Below are 25,386 nucleotides of genomic sequence, written 5' to 3' on the forward strand. Positions count from 1 at the left end.
TAGGGAGTGGGGGCATGGTAGTGACTGCTAATAGGCACAATCAGCATTTCTTTTAGGGTGATAAAATGTTAAAAATTAGATTGTAATGGTTGTTGCACAACTCTAAGAATGCACTGAATTCTGTGTTTTAAATGACTGAACTGTAAGCATGAACTTTAGCTGCTTCTTTTGTTTTTAAGGGATCTGTACATACCTTACTGATAGCATGATCAATTGAGATAATCGCTTTGGAAAACAGTATGGAAATGGCTTCCAAATGTATATGCACTTCAGAAATAACTAGGGTCTTTTAAAAATTCCAGAGACTGGCTCAATGCCTGTGGCTCAAGTGGCTAAGGCGCCAGGCACATACACCTAAGGTGGCGGGTTCGAATCCAGCCCGGGCTCACCAAAACAACAGTGACGGCTGCAACTAAAAAATAACCAGGCATTGTGGGTGGCACCTGTGGTCCCAGCTACTTGGAAGGCTGAGGCAGGAGACTCACTTGAGCCCAGGAGTTGGAGGTTGCTATGAGCTGTGATGGGCCGGCACTCTACCCAGGGGGATAGCTTGAGGCTCTGTCACACACACACACAAAAAAAATTCCAGAGACCAAGCCACCTTTCAGGCCAATTAAATAGTAATCTCTTACATGGAACATGAGTACCATCATATTTCGAAAATCCCTAAGTTGTTCAAATATTTGATAACTGTTGCAATATAGAATTATCTGAGAATTTATTTTTTTGAATTTGAAGGTTCATTCCATTTAGATTGTTATTACCAATTTATTTGGATTTATTTCTCCTTTATTTTATGCTTGTTTCCTCTTTTTATGTTCTAGGCTATTTTTCTTAACCCTCTTAATTGGTATGGATACAGTCTTGTTTTTTACAACTCCACTCTCTCCCTTTTTTGTATATAAAACTAAAAGTATATAAATACATATAGTGTTTGTATACTTTTAAAGGTTATCTTTAAATTTTTGTGATGTGTGCCTAATTCTTTTCAATACAAATGAAGTTTTATAATTTAATTGTAAAGATGTTTGGAAAATTACACATATTTAGTGAATATCAGATATTTTGATGGATATTAAAACACTTAATCCACATATAATTTTTAATTTTCTTTATGCTTTGCAGAAATCTTAGAATACACTTTATGCCCTATCCACACCCCTAGGATTCTAAGACTAACAAGTTGAAAGACACAGATATTAAGGACAGTATCTAACGTGAAATAAATTGGTGACCATTGTGGCAATGATTTACAGTTCTGTGGAGAGATGAGAATTATCAGATACATGGCTCAGCACCCATACCTCAGTGGTTACGGCACCAGCCACATGCACCGGCGCTGGTGGGTTCATACCCCGCCTGGGCCTGTTAAACAACAATGACAACAACAGCAAAAAGAAAAATAACTGGGCGTTATGGCGGGTGCCTGTAGTCCCAGCTACTTGGGAGGCTGAGGCAAAAGAATTGCTTAAGCTTAAGAGTTTGAGGTTGCTGTGAGTTGTGACCCCATGGTACTCTACTGAGGGCGACATAAGACAGCTCTGTCTCAAAAAAAAAAAAAATTATCAGATACATATTCATTGGCACAGAATTCTTACTGGAAGTGTACCAGCAATGTAAAGTATGTAGTTTTTTTTACACTTTCACTCATAGTGGATATTATCATTTAAAAGTATCTTGTTGATTTGTAGATTTAAAAAATGGAATAACTTTTCTGCCATTACTGGTGTATTTAAATATTTTGAAGATATTTCTGCCTGTTTTGATACTTTATCATTGTTTGAGTCACTTGACAGTTATATACTTAAGTTCAAGGCAAAATTCACATCTACTTTCCCCCAGAATAATATAAAGGATATTATAAAGGTGTCAACTTTGATCAGTTTCTCCAATTTGTTATTGTTTCCTGATATTTTAGTTTTGTTCTCTTTTTCACCTCCAAACTGGGCAGTATTTTCATTTCATAATGACACTGTTTGTGGGTTTATTCACATGATCATCCTTTAATTTGCACACTTCTTCCATCATACATTCCTTCTGGGATCATGTCATTTACCATGAAATACATTGGGAAGGCTTATTGTTAGTAAGTTCTCTAAGTTTTTAGTTTTGTTGTTACAAAGTAAACTTGTTTCTTGTCTGATGATTTAACTGGATATAAATTCCGTACTGACAATTATTTTCTCCTCAGCACTCTGAAGATATAATTCCACTGTTTTCTGGCTTCTATTGTTGCTCTTGAGAAGTCTGCCGTCTGTTTCATTGTTGTTCCTTTTGTAAGTAACCTGTATTTTCTCTGGCTGCTTCTAAGATTTTTCATTAAGATTTTAATGTACTTGATTCTGTTACTTCATTTCTAGAACTTCTGATATTCTTCCCAGATTTTGTTTTAAGCTGATCCCATTCTCATTTTTTTTTCTTATAATTTCATTTATTTCCTACACTTATATTTTTTATTATTCAGTTCCAGTTTCTGGGGAACAGGTTTGATAGGTCTAACTTTGCAGTTTCTTGCCCTTGTGTAATGATAGGTGCCCTTGTGTAATGATGAACTATGCATAATCCAATTTTTTCCTCCTCTTCATTGAGAGTGCAGGCCAAGACCAAGACATTCCTTGTCATTTTCCTTTGAGGTCAAATAGAGTTTTTTCTTTCTCTGAATTTTAGGCCTTGGATAGTTACAATTTTGTAAAGTGGTTTATTTTTAATCCTATCCTTTCATGGGTCCAAAGCCTTGTCTCTAGAATTTTTCTGATTTTTTAAAAGTCTTCGGAGTTTTTTTTATACACTTCCTTTGATTGTTTTGTCTTAGAGATCACTCATCTCCATCACTTTAGGGTCTCTCTCTGCCACCTATTTTATTCATTTGCCACCTTATTTTATTCATTTCATGAGGTCATAATTTCTCTGAATGTTCTTGATGCTTGTAGACATGCAATGATGTCTGCACATTGAGAGATTAGGTATTTATTTCATTCTTCACAGTCTGACTTTTCCTGTGCCGGTCCTCTTCAGAGGGCCTTCCAGTGATTCTAAGCAGGCTAACTGTTGTGTTCCCTTAGCCTTTAACCACTGCAGCCATCTCAATACTAGAACGTACGCTAAGGCTAGGCTAGCTACCAGTCTTTTATGATCTCCAAGGTTGTCATTGCTCTCTAGCCTGGGTGGACCTGGGGAAGACCCAAGGAGGATACTGGGGCTGTTATGAGAAATCTGGACAGTGACCCAAGCCCAGAAGACTGTCCTGGTGGTTCTAATTGGTGTGCCTCCCAGCATGTCCCTGCACAGGTAGGTAGTTCTGTAACTGTAGCAGGGGGGACAGAGCTGGGCCCCTTGGGATCTACTGTGTGGTGGCAGCTTGTGAGTGAGTCCATCTCATCTCAGATGGGTGTTTGTCCAACATGTCTCTGTACAGGTGGATATTTCTCCAACTGCAAGAGGAGGGGCCAGAGCTAAGACATAGGCATCTCAAGATCTGTTAGGGGATGGGGGTTGGCAAGCCCGTCAGAGGCTTCAACCCCTGGACTGCAAGATATAAATGGGCACATCTCCCTCTACATCATTGTATGAGCTGGAACCCCAGCTGAGGCTAGACCCAAGCCACAGGAAACTTTCAGATTCACTGCCACCTCTGCTATCAGCAGGCATAAGAGGTCCTCCATTGGGCAGCACCTGTGGCTCAAGGAATGGGGCACTGGCCCCATATACTGGGGGTGGCAGGTTCAAGCCTGGCCTCCAGCCAAAATTGCAAAAAAACAAAAAACAGAAAAACAAGGTCTTCCACCTAGGCACTAGTATGCATAATTCCTCCTGGACCTTTTGACAGATGGTTTGGGTCGCAGGTGCAAGGCCAAATGGGGCCATTTCCAGGATTGGACCTAGGAGCACCATCACCCACCTGGGTGCTGATCTGCACTCTCAGAATGACCCTTCTAGCTCTTCAGCTCTACTGAGTTTCATGACCTCCTACCTGAATGCTTAGGCTTCTGCAAAGAGAATTGCTAATCATTTCTAGTGTTTCTAAATTTCTAATTTATTCATTTTTGATATTTTATCTAGATTATTTATTTAGTTTCACTTTTCTTTTCCTCCTTTCTCCTTCTTGACTTGAAATTTTAATCCTCTCATTTTTAATTATTTCTTGTTTTCTAATTCATTTAAGATTAAGTTTCTCTGGGCAGCACTTGTAGCTCAGGGAATAGGGTGCTGGTCCCATATACCAAGGGTGGGGGTTCAAACCCAGCCCCAGCCAAAACTGCAACAACAAAAACAACAAGAAAGACTAAGTTTCTCTGGGTACAACTTTAATTGAATATCATGGGATTTCACACAAAGTTGCTTTTACTATTTAAATGGTTTGTAAATTTTATTTTTATTTCTATTAACAAACGTGCAAAAATATCTTAGTTAATTGTAGGCTTTTATATTGTATTTTGTTGTATTTTTGTACTGTTTAGTTTTATGCTGATGATAATAGTTGAAAACACTTTTGTCTGTCACCTATATAATTATAGTCTAATCTTTTTTTTTTCTTTGAGACAGAGTCTCTATGTTGCACTTGGTAGAGTACTGTGGCGTCACAGCTCATAGCAACCTCAAACTTTTAGTCTTAAGCAATTCTCTTGCCTCAGCCTCCCAAGTAGCTGGGACCACAGGTGCCTGGCACAATGCCCGGCTATTTTTAAATTGCAGTTGTCTTTGTTTAGCAGGCTGGGGTAGGTTCTAACCCACTATTTTTTTTTATTTTTTATTATTTATTTATTTGTTTTTTGCAGTTTTGACCAGACTGGGCTTGAACCTGCCACCCCTGGTATATGGGACCCGTGCCCTACTCCTTAAGCCACAGGCACCACCCCAACCCACTATTTTTTTTATTGTAGTTGTCATTGCTGTTTAGCAGGATGGGGTCAGGTTCTAACCTGCGAGCCCTGGGGTATGTGGTTGGTGCCCTAACCACTGAGCTATTGGCACCAAGCCCAGAGTCTCACTTTGTCACCCTCGGTAGAATGCTGTGGCATCATAGCTCACAGCAGCCTCAAAGTCTGGGCTTAAGCGATTCTCTTGCCTCAGCCTCCTGTGTAGCTGGGACAATAGGCACTTGCCACAATGCCCAGATAGTTTTTGGTTGTATCTGTCACTGTTGTTTGGCCAGTCCTGGCCAGGTTCAAACCCACCGGCTTTCCTGTATGTGGCTGGCACCCTAGCCACTAAGCTATAGGCGCCAAGCCTATAGTCTGTTCTTTAGTTTTTCTTTGTGTACATTGTTCTTTGCTGTGACTGTGGATTTATTCATTTCTCTGTGTTAGGTTTGCTTATTTATTTAGGAGCAAGTTGTTTGTTTAGGGGCTTATGCCTATAATCCCAGCACTCTGGGAGGCTGAGGTGGGTGGATCACCTGAGCTCATGAGTTTGAGACCAGCCTGAGCTAGAGTGAGACCCTGTCTTTAAAAAGCAAAAAAAAAAAAAAAAACAACCACACAGCCAGGCGTTATGGTGGATGCCTGTAGTCCCAGTTATTTGGGAGACTGAGGCAAGAGAATTGCTGGAGCCCAAGACTCTGAGGTTGCTGCAAACTGTGAAGCTATGGCACCCTACCAGGGACAAAAAAATGAGACTCTGTCTCAAAAAAAAAAAAAAAAAAAAGTAGACCACATTGTTGGGTACATCGTGGGCCTTACCTGTTATAATTCCTCTTGCCAGACTCTTAGATGATTGTTCTGTCACTGAGAAAATTGAAAGTATCAGAAGAGAATTTCTTCAAGTTTACAAATTCCTGCTTCCTCATCTACCTCCCTTCGTTGGTACTCATGTTACCTCTTGACCTATTATGAGATAATAAGCTGTGCCTTTCTAGTGCCCTTCCCTAACATTTTTACTAAATTCCATTCTTTCTCATTCAGGACACACTATGGAGCAGTTGCCCTTCTTATCTCCTATCACATCAAATGGCCTATAGCTATTATAATTTCGTCAGTACACAAACATGTAATTTCTCCCATTTTAAAAGGAAAAATAACACAGAAACAAATGTCTTGACACATTCTTGTCTTGATACAGCCCCCATTTCTTTGCTACTGTTTACAAGAAAACACAGAGAAGTTTTCAGGCTCCCTGTTTCCAGCTCTTGTCCATTCTCTTGAATCCATTTCAGTCAGAACTCACTCTGTTATCCTACCATGTCTATTCTCATGAGGATTATCACCAATTTCCATATTATTAAAGCCTTTGTTAAATTAGAAGGCACCATTTTGACTCAGCTTTCAGCATTTGACACTATCAAACATTCCTTTAGGGTTCCCTACGTTCCTCTAATTTTTCTCCTTTCTTATTGGCTGCTCCTTCTTAGTTTTCATTGCTGTTTACTTCTCATCTGTGTGACCTCTGAGTATTTAAGTGCCCAGGGCAAAATCCTCTAACTTAGCTTTGCTTCCTGTTGCCTTAAGGGTCTCATAGAAAAGCCATGTCGCAGAGAATAAGCACGCTTATGGAAATTGTATTTTAAATAAAGGTGACTATCTGCTCGCTCAGGCAAAATGGCAAGCTTGTTTATTTGTGGTTGGTTTATACAGGGAATTTTGTACATGAGTACAATACAGCAATGACCTCATTGATCCATTTAAATATCATGTGACTACCTTGTGATTAGCTTCTGATAATCCATGCAACATACACCTTTTGACATAACCCTATCAACATAAGCCAATTTAACATAACTTAATGGAGAACATGTTGTTAGCCATTACTTCTTTGTTCTTATCTGATGATGCCTGAGGCTAGGGAGGAACAAGGTAGATTGAATACCTGCCCTTGTTGACCTTGTTGTTTGGAGGCTGTTACTTTAAATCTTTAAATAAGGTGTAAAGAAACTTTTGGGGCATACAGGAATTTGTGTGCAAACCTCTGCTGTCATGTAGGCCTTAAGTCAGGGGTTTTTTGCTGGAACTTTTTATAAGGAATTCTCAGGTTGGACTTCTCAAAAGCTTTTCATGAGCCCAGGTTTCATCTGTGCCATTAGATACCTGTATGCATTGGGTAAATTCCTCTTCTCTTGAGGTCCCCAAGCACATTTCCATTCCCAGACGCATCAGCAAGTGACCTTTGTTACTTGCCACAGATCAGGAAAGGTTACTCCATTCCCAGACCCCTCAGCAAGCCACCTTCATCACTTACCACAGATCAGGAAAGGTTACTGATGGGTATCCGGCCAGTTTTCCAAAGGGCTTTTTTATTGGCCTTATAAAGTCAACCTTAATTCCTTAACACTGTCTGGAAATGCTATTCCAGCCAAAGCCTTGGTCATGTTAGGCTCACAACCAACCTGGCCACATGGGATTCTGCCTCAGTTTCTTACAATTATGCCTGCACAAGTCTTTTCACTGCTCTCTCTCAAACACTTTTTTGGCCAGAGGCATATAGGCATTTTGCCTATACTTTTCCCCCTTTTCTATATTCAAAGTCACTCCTTGGTTGATCTTATCAAATTCAAAACCTTTATATGTCATCTACAAAAGATGCCAAGAAAATGTATTCATATTTTAAGAAAGAAAGCTGTATTAAATTTTAAATGTTCCAGTCTTCTGCAATTAAAAGAGATGCTTAACATGACTTGTATGCATCTTCTGTTATCAGTATGTATTGAATATTATAATTTTAATATAGTTTTTTCCATTCAAATTTATATCTCTAGTTGCAGTATCTCCTCAGGGCCACACATTTGTATGTGTACATGTCTGTTGTACATCTTTACTGTTATACCCAATAATTCAAAGCCAAAGTCTTAATATTCTCTCCCAAACCTCCTGTCACAATGACAAATTCTCACTAAGTAGCACTTCCGTTGTTTCCAACACATGGATGCAAAGCCTATACAGTCTTCCATGTGTTCTTTTTTTTCATACTGTCTGTCCACTCCATCATCATATACTCCTCAGTATAACTCCAATATATCCATTATCCAAAGATATCACTCTTGCCCCACCCCTGCCTCCACAGTCATGTGGCCCAAGCCAGGTGGATTATTGCAATAGCCTTCTAACTTCTCTTCACCTAGCTTTTGTACTTTCCCACCAATTTTTATTTACTGCATTTATTTTTGGGTCCCCATCTCAGGGTAAAGTCAAATTTCTTAAAATGGCCAAGACTGTGATATTCTTTATATTTTCCTTTGAGATTAGATGGATTTTTTCCCTCTTTCCTCTGAACGTTAAGCTTTGAATATTTCTAATTTTGTTAAGAGGTTTATTTCTAAGTCATTCAAGGCCTTGTTTATACCATTCAGATATACCCTTAGGCAGTTGAAGCTGGCAGATATCCCAGGGGTGGCTCAAATTTCAGAGCATGTTTACTCTTTTAGTTTCTTTATTTCATATGGCCCCTCTCGACCTTTATTTTTCTTAGTTTGTCTATACTTTTCAAAGGATTTTTGTCATACTTAACCCAATATTTATTGGTGTTCTGGAAACCTGATAATACCATTCACATATCAAGTGTATATTCTTTTACCATCCTGAATTCCCTCATTCTTATTTTATTGACAACTCCTTTCCTCCTCCCTGACCTATGTCAACGACTGACTTATTTTTTCATCCCTAAAGTTTTGCCTTTTCAGAAATGTCATGTAAATGGGATCAAAATATGTAGCCTTTAGGGTTTGGCATTTTTTTCCTTAGCAAAATAGATTTAAGATTTATCAATATTGTTGTACAAATCAATATTTGGTTTCTATTATTGCTGAGAGTGTTCTGGTGTCTAATCTTTGGAAGTACCAAAGATATGGACTCATTTACTTTTCAAGAGACTCATTCCCATTTGGGACAATTACAGATAAAGCTGGTATAATTTTTTGGTGTACAGATGTTTGTGTGAACATGAGTGTAAATACCTACTAATATGACTACTGGATCAAATGCTAAGTATATGTTTAATCTTATAAGAAAATACCAAAGTCTATTGTTCTTTCCTTTCCTTTCCCTTTTTCCTTTCCCCCTTCCTCTTTCACAGAGTCTCACTCTATCACCCAGGCTAAAGTTCCATGGCATGAAAGTACCAAACTCTTTTTTTGTTATTCTACTGTTTTGCATTTTCAGCACCACTGTATAAGACTTTCTTCTGTTCTATTTCTTGATCTGTCTTTCTAAGTAAAACTTTTTTTTTCTTTTTTTTAGAGACAGAGTCTCACTTTATCACCCACAGTAGAGTGCTGTAGCATCACAGCTCACAGCAACCTCCAACTCCTGGGCTTAAGCAATTCTCTTGCCTCAGCCTCCTGAGTAGCTGGGACTACAGGTGCCCACCAGAATGCCTGGCTGTGTTTTTGTTGTTGTTGTTGCAGTTTGGCTGGGGCTGGGTTTGAACCTGGCACCCTCAGTATGTGGAGCTGGTGCCCTATGCACTGAGCTGCAGGTGCCACCTGAGTAGAACTTTTTAAAAATAGAATTGCTAGAACTTTGCTACTATAGACGCCTTCCCATATATTAAATAATTGTTTGTTTTCCTCTCCAATATCCCCAACATTTTGTAAAATTATAGAAATCTTCCATATGTTTTAGACCTGTGTTAATGCCTGGAAAATGATAAAAGATATTCTTCTGGGATATATACATAGAGTTGGTCTTATGTAGATAAATAAGAAACTGTGATATAAAGATAAATAAACAAGAGGAACTTAGTATTTTGTTTGAAAAAGAACTAGAGAAGATAACCATGGCTAGTACTTGGGAAATAGTATGTAAGAGATGAGGCATTTGGAGAGCTATCTGTATGTATGAATTCAGATTTAGTGTAAATGTTCTTTGTTTACATCATTAAAGAAGCGATGGGGAAGCCACAGATTAATGGTGTTCAGGCATCTATCTCCCATGTGGGAGAAATATTTGATTACAAAAGAATACCATAAAAATGTTTAAGAGTGGTAGGACCGTAGTGATATCATATAGATTGCTTGATTCCTTATTGGTCTTTATCTGTTCTGTTTTTCAGTTAAGTTCTCTTTTGCCTTTATTACCCTGGTTTTTACTGAGTTCTACGTACGTGGTCTGGCAGTTAAGTTCATGTACTCATCCGAGGAAAAGCACTACATACCTCATTGCTGAATATTACTATGGTCACCTTTGAAGTACTTCTCTTGGGAAGCTGTCATCATATGAGGTCTGACAATTAAGTTCAAAAACTTGCCACCGTGGGCTTACGTTGGCAGCACTGTACAAACACCTGGGTAAGGTTTCATCATCTTGATATACCAGTGTCTTATGGCTGTGTTCATGTCCAGGTGGCAGTATCTTGCTACGTGGCATCTATTGTTGCATGTTTTTGTTTGCCATATGACGAAAGCTCTTATGGTCATTCTAGAAAAAGTTCCAAAATTGGCTTGTCACCTGTAGCTCAGTGGCTAGGGCACCAGCCACACACACCAGAGCTGGTGGGTTTCAACATAGCCCAGGCCTGCCAAAACGACGACAACTACAACAACAACAACAAAATAGCCGAGAGTTGTGGCGGGTGCATGTAGTTATCCCAGCTATTTGGGAGGCTGAGGCAAGAGCATCACATAAGCTCAAGAGTTTGAGGTTGCCATGAGCTGTGATGCTATGGCACTCTACCAAGGGTGACAAAATGAGACTCTATCTCAAAAATTAATAAATTTCCAAAATTGCTTTGAAGGGTAGACTAGGTACATAGCTTCCCAAGGGTAGTACTTGGAAGGTAACTATAGTGACATTCAGCAGTAAGGTATGTAGTATTTTTTCTGGAGTGAGTTTGTGAACATAATTGTCCAATGTCATATTGTGAAGGAATATTAGAATAAAATTTGAGGCAATGAATGATATTATACATCTCCAATAAAGATTTGAGTTTGTTATGGCCAGTAGTCATAAATCACTTAATCTAAATTTTTATACTTGAGATGATTCAAAGATGATTCAGGCTTCAGGTCTTTCTTCAGATTGGTCTGCTCTTTCTCCCTTACTCCTCATTGTAGCCCATAGGGTTTCCACCCCAAAGCATTGAGGCTTTATGATAAGCCCTGTTCTATTATAACTGATGCCAATCCAATGAAACAGTCCAAAACACTGCTTAGTTTTTTCTCCTTTTAATTTCCTTTTTTAGAATTCAAGACTTCATTAAGTACAAAAGTAGGCTCATACATTCCACTAATCTCTTGGATTTTTGTTTTTCAAGTTTGACCCCACTGACTATTTCTATATTAACTTCCCCATGCCTTCAGTCAGGTATCTTTTACAATTTGTTCAACTTGTATACTTGCTATCATCAGGAATTTTTGTCTAAATTACCAGAAATGTATGTTCACGATATAGTAACTAATAACTAAATTGAGACCTGAAGAGTAACAGCAAGTTTTCATAATCTTATAGAGAGCTTTCCAAAGAGATGGAGTAGGCCTTGATTAATTCTATGTTTAAAAAGTCCTTGTAACTTTTGAATTAAAAGCAAGCTAGTTTGGTAAATAATGAGCAAAGCTGAGGAAAGTTCATGGAGGAAATCAGATACATATGCAGGGACCAGATAGTAGGGGGAACGGGGTGGGGGTGGGGTCCAAATCATGGCAAAATGTAAGTTTTATTGTTTCATTTGGAAACTGTTAAATGGTTTTAAGCAGATACGGGAAATCATATTCAGAATATTAATACGAACCAGTTAGTTGAAAGTATTTAGGAGCTGCTCATGCTCTTTTTCTGATTCACTCTTTCTGTTTCTGATATAGGATATTTACACAATTAAGAAGCTCCCCTTGGCTCAGTGCCTGTGGCTCAAATGGCTAAGGTGCCAGCCACATACACCTAAGGTGGCGGGTTTGAATCCAGCCCGGGCCCGCCAAAACAACAATGACGGCTGCAACCAAAAAATAGCCAGACGTTATGGCGGGCACCTGTGGTCCCAGCTCCTTGGGAGGCAGAGGCAGGAGACTCACTTGAGCCCAGGAGTTGGAGGTTGCTGTGAGCTGTGATGCCAGAGCATTCTACCCAGGAGGATAGCCTGAGGCTCTGTCTCAAAAAAAAGAACCTCCCCTGATGGTTTTGATTCTCACCAAGATTACAAAAAAACTTTGTCAGTGATTCTGAATATCTTCCCTTCTCGGGTGAATTTTCATTATCCTATGGTCTTTCTATTATATGTTATTAGATGAGATTTTTAAACTCTAGGTAAGAACATTACTGCACTATAGTCAGTTTTGCCTGGGTGTTAGGGGGTGTCTCTGAGAGACAGAGAGTAATTTAGAAAAGAATAGAATAATGTAAAATAGAATAGAAATGAGTAGGTATTATTTTAAGAAACTGTGTAATAGATTGTGATGTGAAAGGTCATTATGGATCATATTAAACAATATTTCAAACATTTATGTATGCCTGTTACTTCTTATGGATAATATTTTCCTATTTTTGGTCTCTGGAATAGAAGTTCTGTTTCTCCTCAGTTTCTTGATGTTCTCTTATTTTTCAGACTTGCCTTTAAGGTGTGCAAATAAGGACTTATCTCCAAAAAAGGACTTTTATGAAGCAAAATTATCCCAATGGGAATTGAGTGACAGACTTGAAAACTGTGATCTTAAAAAGTCCAATTTCAGAGACTATTTGGAAGCCAATGGCAAGGTAGAGAAGCAACAAGATCACAAGGAACATTTAAGGCAAGGGATGATTACGTATGACAAAATGTCCATTTTCAACCAGCATACTTTTTTATCTCAAAGTCCAAGATGTCATTCTACTGAGAAACCCTATAAATGTGAGGAATGTGGGAAAGCCTTCAGACGAGCATCACACCTGAGTCAACATCAGAGTATTCATACTGGTGAAAAACCCTATGAATGTAAGCAATGTGGGAAGGCCTTTAGTCGGGATTCACAACTTAGTCTTCATCAGAGACTTCATACTGGAGAGAAACCCTATGCGTGCAAGGAATGTGGGAGGGCCTTTACTCAAAGCTCACAACTTATCTTACATCATAGAATTCATACTGGTGAAAAGCCATATAAATGCGAAGAATGTGGGAAAGCCTTTATTCGTAGCTCACAACTCAGCCGGCATCAAAAAGTCCATACGGGTGAGAAACCTTACGAATGCAAAGAATGTGGGAAGGCCTTTACTCAGAATTCACAGCTTACCCTGCACCAGAGACTTCACACAGGTGAGAAGCTCTATGAATGTAAAGAATGTAGAAAGGTCTTTACACAGCATTCACAACTTGTCCTCCATAGGAGAATTCATACTGGTGAGAAACCCTATGAATGTAAAGAATGTGGGAAAGCTTTTATTTGTGGTTCACAGCTTTCTCAACATCAGAAAATTCATAATGGGGAAAAACCATATGAATGTAAAGAATGTGGAAAAGCCTTTATTCGGGGCTCACTACTTATGCAACATCAGAGGATCCATACTGGTGAAAAACCCTACAAGTGTGAAGAATGTGGGAAGGCCTTTATACGTGGCTCACAACTTACTCAACACCAGAGAATTCATACCAATGAAAAGCCCTATGAATGTAAGGAATGTGGAAAGACCTTTAGTCATGGCTCACAACTTACTCAACATCAGCGAATACATACTGGTGAGAAACCTTATCAGTGTAAGGAATGTGGAAAGGCCTTTAATCGTGGCTCACTCCTTACTCGACATCAAAGGATTCATACGGGTGAGAAACCGTATGAATGTAAAGAATGTGGAAAAACCTTCAGTCGTGGCTCAGAACTTACTCAACATGAGAGAATTCACACTGGGGAGAAACCCTTTGAATGTAAGGAATGTGGTAAATCTTTTATTCGTGGGTCACAGCTTACTCAACATCAAAGAATTCATACTGGTGAGAAGCCTTATGAATGTAAGGAATGTAGAATGACCTTTACTCAGAGTTCACATCTTTCTCAACATCAGAGACTTCATACTGGTGAGAAACCTTATGTGTGTAATGAGTGTGGGAAGGGCTTTGCTCGTGGTTTACTACTTATACAACATCAGAGAATTCATACTGGTGAGAAACCATTTCAGTGTAGGGAATGTGGGAAGGCTTTTATTCGTGGTTCACAACTGACTCAACATCAGCGAATTCACACTGGAGAAAAACCTTATGAATGCAAAGAATGTGGAAAGGCTTTTAGTCATGGCTCTCAACTTACTCTCCACCAGAGAATCCATACTGGAGAGAAGCCCTATGAATGCAAACACTGTAGAAAGGCCTTTACTCAGAGTTCACATCTTTCTCGACATCAGAGAGTTCATACTGGTGAAAAACCCTATCAGTGTAAACAATGTGGGAAGGCCTTTACTCGTGGTTCACAACTAACTCAGCATCAGAGAATTCATATTAGTGAGAAAGCTTTTGAATATAGGGAATGTGGGATAGATTTTAATTATGGCTCACAAGTTTACATGTGAATTATCTGATTCTGTGGTATCAGCACATAGAACCTTCTATGGTTATTTACGTTTTGTCAGCAAAGAACTTTCACAAATGTGAATATGGGAGAACATTTGCCATATTTGTCAGCATCAGAACATCTATATAGGAGAATGTGAATGTTAATGTAATCCATGTAGAAAAGCCTATCATTTGTAACCTATTAACCTTACGAAATTAGAAAATAATTCTGTACTATATGTGTGAAGGCCTTTAACTACAGCAGTTGTCTTTTTCATCATTCTCTTATCTCTACCATTTTATTTCCTTATATATATATATATATATCAGTATCGTGATAATTCACTGCTTTGGTTTACTCATTTATAAAATAGACTTAATAATACCTTCAACAGATTCATGGAAGTATTATGTAACTTATTATATGTTAAATCTTTTAGAACAGTGCCTTGAACATATCACAGATATTAGCTATCAATTTCAGTGGTGTTAGTTTAGAGAGTTTGCATGAGAGGAGAGCACTTGTGAGTGTAAAGAATATGGAGAAATCTTTCATTAATGCTTAACTAAGATGATTTGAGTAGGGACAGATTTAAATCTCATCCCTTATGGTAAAAGAGCAAATTCGTACCATAAAGAAACTTTGTAGATTGAATCAATGGATTTTTGAGTACAGCCATTAGAGAATATAGGAGAAATGAAGTAATTTGTAACAAAGTCTAAGATCCAAAATCTAACAGATTTAGTAGGAACTTTAAAAACCTGAATATACTGCTTTTTAAATAAACAGAAAACAATGCCTGCCATTATGGACTATTTTACAATTGAAAATGATGAGAATTTGTGTCAGAGACTTTTTTTTTCATGTAAGCAGTATCTATATTCACTTCCTTAGTGACAAAATTCTGGGCTGAAAAACTACCTCAGCCATCATTACTGGTCAATAATATAAACTTGGTATCTACTGAGTAGGACATTTTAAAATCTATTTTTCCTATGTGCCTTTCTTTTTTCCATACCTAAAATAGTGACATACAGGCTAAAGTTCTGATACTCTGATGGAGATTCTGAAGATGGTATCTGGGTATTACAGATGTAGAACAACCATACTAGCTCTGGTCTGCTTGCGTTCTGTATTTCTCCATATAAAATTCAATGTCTGTTGATGCTTTTAGAGTCCTGTTATTTACAATAAAAATTATTATACAATTTTGTACCTAGAATTGGGGTGCTGTGGGTAAAAGCAACTTCAAATATGTCATTAGTATAGGGCCATTGAGAATGAGGATATACTCAGATCAGGCTAGAAACCAGAAGATTCTTGTTTTTAGTGGCAGGACATTTGGTCATTGCTTTTTTTTTTTTTTGAGACAGAGTCTCAAGCTATCCCCCTGGGTAGAGTGCCATGGCATCACAGCTCACAGCAACCTCCAACTCCTGGGCTCAAGCAAGCCTCCTACCTCCACCTCCCAAGTAGCTGGGACCACAGGTTCCTGCCACAACGACCAGCTATTTTTTGGTTGCAGCTGTAATTGTTGTTTGGCGGGCCCAGGCTGGATTCGAACCCGCCACCTTAGGTGTATGTGGCTGGCACCTTAGCCACTTGAGCCACAGGCGCCAAGCCATTCATTGCTTTTCAATATTACAAGGCAGGCTTTATGCTAGTCGAGGCTGTAATGTTAAGGGAAATGAGAGGAGTGATTTAGAATGAGTGTTTTGAGTATTTCTTTTTGCTCTCATTAATGACTTATGAAAGAAATTCAGAGTGAAGTTAGGCCACTAGTAGCAACTCAAGGAGATTTGCTTTGTAAGAGATGCCATCTCTGATGGAGGCACTCAGCCCTCTACCCTTAAGTGAAGGTAATTACAGTGATTTAAAACAACAACCCAAATAAGAAATGAGACCACTGCCAATACATATGAAGGTATTCTGCTAGCCATCATATTTATACTTTCCTCACCTCGGCCTCTTGGCCCAAAAGTGGTCATATTTGATGCTTACTGTATTTCAACCATTATCACAGGTGTTTAGGATATATCAGAGAACAATTCTAGCAGGAAGTGATGGGTAATACATATAAAGTATGTTAGAACATAAACATGATACAGAGAAAAGTAACTTAGAAGGCGATGGCAGCTTGGGGCCCATAGCACAAAGGTTAGGGTGCTGGCCACATACACCAGGGTTGGCGAGTTCAAACCCAGCCCAGGCCTCCTAAACAACAATGACAACTACAACAACAAAAACTAGCTGGGTGTTGTGATGGGCGCCTGTATTCCCAGCTACTTGGGAATTTGAGGCAAGAAAATGGGTTAAGCCCAAGAGTTTGAGGTTGCTGTCAGCCATTATGCCACAGTACTCTATCGAGGGTGACATAGTGAAACTCTGTCTCAACAAAAACAAGAAAAAAGACATGGTGGAATATCACAGCTTAGGTTGCTTTATGAAACAATGATCAAAATAGACCATTTAGAAGGAAGGACTTGAGTCAAGATTAGAAGGGATGAGGTAGTAAGTCAATGTTTAAACAGCTTTACAGACAGAGGAAAAGGATAAGGAGGCTCTGAAATGGGATCATGCAGATATTATTTTAGGAATATCAGGGAAGTTCTTGTAGAATGGTATCTTGTAGCTCTCAAGAAACAAGAGAGATAATAGAACCAGAGTATTCTAGACCTGTAAACCATTGTGAGGCATTTGTATTTTATTGTTAGCGAAAAGGGCAGTCATTGGCCAGTTTAAGCAAACATGCTGACATGTAGCTTTTATAAAAAACTAAGTAAGAGTAGGAACTATGATAGTAATTCAAGTAAAAGATGATGTGGCTTAGAAATCGGTGGTAATAATGAGTAGAGTAAGAATTGGTTGTATGCAAGTTATATGGTAAGTGTAATGAAACTAGAAGATTTGTTCAGGTTTGAGATGTCAGGTGCAAAAGAGAAGTCCAAGGTGACTACTCAATGGCTTTGGTCTTCAGTATCTGGAAATACAGTGTCTTCATCAACATAAAGAGAGGAAAACTTCAGTTGGGGAAGATTGAGAATTCAATTGTGAACATGTTGAACTTGCAATGTCTTGTAAGCCACATTTGAGTAGGCATTTTGATGTACTAGCATTCACTAACCTAAACATTATATTACTTTGGTAGACATTGCCTCTACTTCTTAAAAATGATAAAGATAAGATTATGGCAGGGGAGTGTGTTTATAGAACAAGAAGAACTGATTCATAGAACACTCCAGCATTAAGAGTTTGAGGATAGGCTCAGCGCCTGTGGCTCAAGTAGCTAAGGCGCCAGCCACGTACACCCAAAGTGGCAGGTTCAAATCCAGCCCAGGCCCGCCAAACAACAATGGCGACTGCAACCAAAAAATAGCCAGGCATTGTGGCGGGCGCCTGTGGTCCCAGCTACTTGGGAGGCTGAGGCAGGACACTCACTTGAGCCCAGGAGTTGGAGGTTGCAGTGAGCTGTGATGCCATGGTACTCTACCCAGGGAGACAGCTTGAGGCTCTGTCTCAAAAAAAAAAAAAAAAAAAAAGAGTTTGAGGATAAATGAACAAAACAAAAGAACAAAAAGGAGCTATGGAGAACCAATGGTATGGGAGGAAAATCAAGATAGTGTGAAATCTAACAAGCTAAATATAAGTGAATTGCAGGAGTTTCAGTGGTATCAGCTTTGGCAGATTATGTAACTTGAAGCTTCAGAATAAGTCACTAAACTGAACAATATTGGTGACCTGGAGAATAAGAGAGGTTTCTTTCTTAGTGGGTTTATTTTGGAATGATAAAAGATTGAAAAAAGTGAAGTTAGGGCTGAGTAGAAAGAACACTACATGTGGACACAGATTATCCCAGCCTCTGGATAATGAAAAACCTTCAGGGCAAGTCACATGCACAACCTCAAAGCAGCCCAATGGGGGGATGCTCCCTGGCTCCCAATGCATCCCTCCACTGGATACTCAAAACCACCAACAAGGACAGGACCTGTGGGTCATGACCCCTTTTTAACAATGAAAATACATTGGGGCATTAGGAAGGTTGAAAACCACTGGGAGCCTATTCTCACCTCCTCAACTCCTAGAACCTCTAGATTTCTGCGCAGCCTTCTGGAAAAAACACACCAGAGCCAAGAAAAAATGTGTAGCCATGGATGAAAGACATTAAGACAACATCAACAGTAATCACAGAAATAAGACACAAGCTCACTGCTAATGCAATGAACACACCCAGTTCTAGGGTCAAGTTGGAACACCCAGAAACAAGGTTCACTCAGAAGAATCAAAAAGGGTGGGATTAACCACTATCCTGCACTCAAATTAATGAGACCTGAGTCACATTACACATGCAAGTAAAGGTGAAATTCAGGGCTTAACATAGGCCTCTAGATTGCTCTTAAATCCAAGACAATGACCCAAATCATATAGGCTGTAAAAGAAGAAAAAAAAATCACAATGATAAAAATTGCAAAAGATACTCAAACCACCAACAAGGACAGGTGCACCAGAACAAAAAGAAAAAGAAAAAGGCAAACCTAAAGACATGTAAAATCACAAACACAACTAAAAATTGAATTATCGTTAAAAGATTCAATAAAAATACAAGAAATACTATACATTGTTTAATGGATAACAAAAACAGGCCTCAGTCATGTGCATCTCATAGTATTTAAATCTCCAGTTCTCAGATTGAGGATCAAGACCAAGAAGAGTTCATGTGCTGGGACAAAGTACAAAAAGCCAGATCTCTGTGAAAAGCACACTTGCTCTATCAATAAGGAGTGTAAGGAAGAAAACAGTCATGAAGGGGATTCTCAAGAATGCTGTCCTGGAAGAACTGGGAGATGTAGTTTATTGATAACATTGACAGAGAAAGAGAAAAGTCTAAGCCTGTGAAGAAGTTTCCAAACAGTAAAAGACGGAAGACCTAATACAGTTTGTAGCCCATAAAGAGAAATCACTACCCACTGACACATGGATGTGAGAGAAGGAATAAGAGCAAAACAGGTGATGTAGCCAGAAAGGCCACATTTGACTGAAATACACTGACCCTATAATATGCTCTACTTCTCTATTGTTAGACCATGAGGAGGGTATATATATGAGTATCAGAAAAAAGGGGGAATGTAGATAGTCTCACTATCATAGATGTCTGCACCCTTCATAATAAGCATGAGTTTCTCCTGAGGTTTGTCTTCAAATTTGATGTGGTGCTCTTACATTGAGTTTAGTAAGAATAGAAGAGGTTATTCCTACCCTTGCAGGTCCTGGTCAGAACCCCAGGTCACCTAGGCCTTCACAAACTCCAACAGGAACCACAAGGAAAGGGACTTCACATGGCCATGCAGGGTAAGCCATAACCAGAGAGAAAGCTGAGTTGAAATAAGCTCCTAGGCAATGCGCATGATAAATTTCTCCCTCTAAACACTGCACACGTACACACATACAGCTACAGTGTGACTCACATACACATGGGCACACAAGCAGGTCCAGAGACCTGCTGTCTATCCCCTGTAAGGAAGTCCAACTGGTGCAGCCAGCTCCATAAGCAAGAAAATAATTTTATGCTTTTTTTCTTTTGTAAAGCTTTTTATGTTTAAAGTTATGAAAACAGCAAAATTTGCTGAGCAGAACTTTGTAACTGTTTGTTACACTGGTACATTCCCTTTTGAGTTTCATTCCCCAAAGTGAGAGAACCTTCATATAGGCATGAGATTCAAAGCTTTACACCACCTCTATACTTAGAAAAGACAATTTAAGCAATACTCTACCCTTCCAGAGGTTAAACTACCCCACACACAAGGCTAAAGGACAGAACAATATCAACACCCATCTCACTATAACTATAAAATCCCAGTCGTGAGAGGGAATTTTCTGGATTTTGTTTCCTAGGCTATACGCTCTACCAACATGTCTAACTGCATACATGACCTACACAGTACCTCCAGCACATAAAGATGTCCACTCTAATGACGCATTATTGCCAGCTCCGGGAAAAAAACAAACTCGGGGAAACACAGATGACACGTACAGCTGGGGTGTCCTTGGAAGCAGAGCAGCCCCATCACACAGGCAGTAGGACCCTCCAGATCCCCATGACGTCTGGAGAAAATCACATCCACCCCACCACGCAAACACGAGATCGGATCCTGCGATGGGTCCCAGCGGTCCTGGTGCAGTTTTTCCATCACGGTCGAAGCTCCTCCCATCCTGGGATCCCAGGCCCATCTCCTCCAAGGAATTAAAGGAGCTGGCGGTAGCCGGACACCCACGCTCCGTCACAGAGGAATCTCGCTCCCCAACGCCTCAGGGATGCTGTCCCTAGGCAACCACGCCGGTGTCACAGTGACTGCAGGCTGGTGCCAGACGTGTCGCATGCGCAGTGGTGAGGGCGGCTGGGACTTGCCCAAGGTATCTGAGGTTCCCAGAGTGGCCAAGGCAGGGCAGAGTCAGCTGAAAATCCACGGACCTATGCATGTCTTGAAGACTTGGCTGTACCCTATCTGGCCCTGTTCTGAAAGCCCAGGGGCTCTATCTTGACCCCACCGCTGAGAAGTCTTGCCTAGGGCAAGAGTCTGCAAAGGTGACACCAGGTGGGCCACATGGGGAAAACAGCATCCGGGAGGGTAGCGGGAGAGAATCAGGTCTTTCAGAAGTAGGTCTGGGCAAACTGATAGTGGACATACGCGGGCTTCCAAGGGGCACCGAAGGCCTCAGGAAAGTGAAGGAAAAGCAGAGCATTCCTGGCACCACAGACGCTCTGGGCTGGGGTTTCAGGCAAGTTCAGAACATCTTGCCAGAGGCAAAAGAGTTCTTTGACAAATGTGAGCAGCAGCCCCACCTGCCATCACGGGAACACTACAACACCCGCTCCCCCAACTGCACCCACTCAACCCCCTAAAACTGGCAAAGAATTCTGCCCTAGCACCAATCCCCCATAGCCCTGCCCCCAGCAACACGAGCAGTAAGTGCCTACCACCATCAAGGACAAGGAAAGCATATGGGACAGAAAGCAGCACACTAGCATGTCTCTTAGAAGGCAAACAAAAGCCAGCCACCTGGGGCTCGGTCTCCTCCAGTGGGAATCATGCAGCCCTGTGATTGGGTGTTGACACCCAGGCTTTCCCTTTTGGTACCAGGCAGGCTAAGCCAGAACTATGTGATAATCACACGTCTCCTATCACTAACCCAATGGGTCACTTTGCATATTAAAGTGGGTCAGAGCCAAGGAGATAAAAAGGTGGACCCCACTTTGATGCAATAATTGATAAAAATTTATTAACACCTGCAGGCGGGCTGGATCACCACAAAGGCATTCAGCCTATACTGGCAGGTGGAGTGTCTTTTTATACCATTAATTTGCAAAGGTCAGCAAGCTAGTGCAGAAGCCAATCACAGCAGTTAGAGCAGGGTCACAAGGTGAGGGTGCATATTGATTCATACATCACAAGATACAATTACTTCATCATCATAAGATGGGGTGCATCATAAGGGGTTACACAATTCAGGGTGGAGGTACATACTAACTTAAAATGCATTAACTCACAAATCATCAAATGAGGAGTATTGGGTCAATTTCTGAGAACAGCTTGGGCCTTAAACCAACTTCAGCCCTTTTCTCCCAGGGCTCACCCCTGCCTCCTTCCTTCCCTTATCTTCTTGAGCTTCTTCCCAGATCTTAACTTCTCCTTTCTTGGGGGGTGGGGGGTGGGGCTGAGGCTAAAAGGCTTAGGAGAAGTTCTTTGTATAAGTATATGGGGTTTGTTGCATTTCTCACTAGTCCTGGGGGTTAGGGGCTGGGGGCTCAGTTATAACAATATGGCGTCTCCCACAAAACAGCACTATTTTATCTTGTGACTCCTGAGAAAATTAAAATATCTTTTTTGAAAGAACTGTACTACTTCAAGCAACATAAGCTGTCCTTACTTTTTGTCCTATAAAAGGAGTACAAAGTAAAAAAAATCTTTGGATCCTAAAGTGTCCTCCAGTCAAATACAGAGTGAGAAAAGTATATATGAGCCCCTTTTTATGAAGAAAGGGAAAACTCAGCATAACCCAGAGAGCAGGGCAAAGAGTGATAGATGATCAAGGAACTGGCATTACATGTCTGCCTCTACTTGAGTTGTTATTGATCAGTAACAGTTCTACCCCTTTCCACACCCCCTTTTTGAATCTGAATGCTTATTACAGATATCCTATGCCACCATTTGATGTGTCAAGGGAAAATAGATTGACTTTAGTTCTCAAGATTTCAGACGTAAAGGAACCATATTCAAGGAGCTGTATCCAAGGGAACTGTATCTGAGGAACCTTATTCACACCTGCACTAGATTTAGTTAAGATCCTGGATTTCAAACTGATGCTGTCATGGGATGAGACTTTGGGAGCCTGAAGGAAATGAATGAGCATATTTTCCATTTGGTAGGATGCCAATTGTTCTGGACAGAGTGCAAAATGTGGCAGATAGCATTTTTCAAAGATAGATCCAACAGTATTTCCCATCTCACATATTCTTCTACAACATATTCCTACCACTTTTCTATCAAGAAATAAAACCATATTACCCATCCTTTGCATTTAGGCTGGCTTTAAATTCTATTAGGAACCAACAAAATGCAAAGGAGGTGACGCTGTAATACTTACAGAGCTAGGTCAGAAAAAGCCATGTCGCTCCACCTGATTTTCTTAGTATGCTCACTTGAGATGTTCATCTTGGAATAAACCATGATTCTGTGAGAAACTCAAGACAATGTAGGTGCTCCTATTGTCAATTCCACCTTAGACTGGTAGTTAAGTCATCTAACTCCAAACCTCAGACATGAGAGGGAAGGAACCATCTTGGAAGTGGACTTTCCTAACTGGATCATCTCAGCTGAGATTCCACACACCACGGAACACAGAAAAATCATTCCTGCTGTGTTCTGTCTGAATTTTTACCCATAAAATCTACTAGCATAATAAAAGAGTTGTTTTATGGTACTAAGCATTGGGTGGATTGTTACACAGCAATAATCAAAACACATAAGTCTCAGAAAGATCCACTGGACAGTTAACCAAAAAGTAATCAAAAAGAGAATTGATAGATTATACAGGACACAAATTGATACAAAATTTCTCTGAATATACCTTGTTTTGTGGTTTTATATTTAAAATCATGAAAATGGGCCAGGCACAATGGCTGATGCCTGTAATCCTAGCACTCTGGAAGACCAAGTGGGTGTATTAATTGAGCTCAGCAGCTCAAAACCAACCTGAGCAAGAGCGAGACCCTAGAAAAAATAGAGAAAACTAGCCGGGTGTAGTGGTGCACGCCTGTAGTCCCAGCTACTTGGGAGGCTGAGGCAAGAGGATTGCTCAAGCTCAAAAGTTTGAGGTTGCTGTGAGCTATGACACAGGGGGATTCTACCCAGGGTGACAGAGTGAGGCTGTCTCATAAAAAAAAGTAAATAAATAAAATCATGAAAATGTTATAATGTTTTAAAAGAAAAATAAAGCAGAAGTTAAAATAGCAGTAAACATTGGAAATAAACAGAAACAAATGAATCTAACTATTAAGTTGATTAGAACTAAGCATTTTGACTCTACATTCTTAATGAATGGTATTTTAAGGACTGATAGTGATGCAAAGAAATCTTAAACTTTACTCATCAGTTGTCTCTAGTATATAATGTTGAAGTATTTTATGCCTCTTATAGGACACATCAAATATATGATTATATTATTATGATCAAGATTTTCAATGTAAAATAAATACAAGAAAAAAATTAAGTTAAAAACTATATTGTATTAAATCTGAAGTGAAATTATTAGTAGAAAGTGATTCTTGGCAGGGCCCAGTGGCTCATGCCTGTAATCCCAGCATTTGGGAAGCTGAGGGGGGTAGATTGCCTGAGTTCACAGGTTTCAGACCAGCCTGAGCAAGAGTGAGACCCCATCTCTAAAATAGCCAGGCACTATGGTGAATGCCTGTAGTCCCAGCCTGACCAAGAGCAAGAACCTATTTCTAAAAATAGGAGTTGTACTGGGTCCGTGTTGTCCCAGCTACATGGAAGGAGGTAAGAGGATTACTTTAGCTCAACAGTTTGAGGTTGCTGTGAGCTATGATGCCACAGCACGCTACCCAGGGTGACAGAGACTCTGGCTCAAAAAAAAAAAATACTACATGAAATTAAATCAAATAAATCTATTACTCCACTCTTTGAAAAGCTTAGTTTAAAAAAAAAACTGATTAATGTAAGTACTTAATGTGCTCATTTAATCACAGAACCTTTTTTTTTTCTTTGAGACAGAACCTCTCTATGTTGCCCTGTGTAGAGTGCTGTGGCATCACACCCCCAGCAACCTTAAACTCTTGGGCTTAAGCGATTCTTCTGCCTCTGCCTCCCAAATAGCTGGGAGGTGCCTGCACAATGCCCAGCTATTTTCTTGCTGCAGTTGTCATTGTTGTTTAGCTGGCCTGGGCCAGGCTTGAACCCACCAACCTTGGTGCATGTGGCTGGTGCCACCACTGTGCTACTGGCATTAAGCCTTTTTTTTTTTTTTTTTTGGTTGTAGTTGTCACTGTTGTTTGGCAGGCCTGGGCTGGATTCAAACCCACCAGCTCTGGTGTATGTGGCTGATGCCCTGGCCACTGAGCTACGTGCACCATGCCCACAGAACCTTTTTAATAGTATCATCAAATACTATTGTTTCTTGGGAAATGGTTTCAAATGCTACCAAGTTTCTGATTCTATTTGAGAAATGTCAGAATGTCATGTCCCAAATACCTCAGTATGTAAACATGCTAGTTTGAAGTAGAAGGAATCTATTTAAATTTGTTTCTGTTATTTCTGAAGTTGAAAGATCAGGTAATACACTGAATATCATGGCTTCCCAATCATAGCAGAGAAATGTAGGTCATGATGGATGACTATAGTAAAATAAGAGAAGTCTACCAAGCATTTATAAGAATTTTCAGTCTTGGCTTGGCACCTGTGGCTCAAGTGGCTAAGGCGCCAGCCACATATACCTAAGGAGGC

At 39.9% G+C, this 25,386-nt stretch overlaps 1 protein-coding gene across 2 annotated transcripts in view; it reads left to right on the top strand.

Moving 5' to 3' along the window:
* LOC105887625 (zinc finger protein 420) overlaps nucleotides 1-14,616 on the top strand; it is a 34,833-nt gene extending 20,217 nt beyond the window's left edge. The window contains exon 5 of one of the 2 annotated variants that reach the window (XR_002774896.1): nucleotides 2,192-2,276. Coding sequence is in view for 1 of the 2 variants with exons in the window: in XM_012809102.2 (XP_012664556.1) it covers nucleotides 12,460-14,387 (1,928 nt within the window). In the remaining variant the exon portion in view is untranslated. Of the gene's footprint in view, nucleotides 1-2,191; nucleotides 2,277-12,459 lie in introns of those variants that run through there. The other variant, XM_012809102.2, reaches the window with a different exon arrangement.
* The last annotated feature ends 10,770 nt before the right edge of the window (nucleotides 14,617-25,386 follow it).

Source organism: Otolemur garnettii, unplaced genomic scaffold (assembly GCF_000181295.1).
Source record: "Otolemur garnettii isolate 467f Iridium unplaced genomic scaffold, OtoGar3 scaffold00100, whole genome shotgun sequence".
NCBI lineage: Eukaryota > Metazoa > Chordata > Mammalia > Primates > Galagidae > Otolemur > Otolemur garnettii.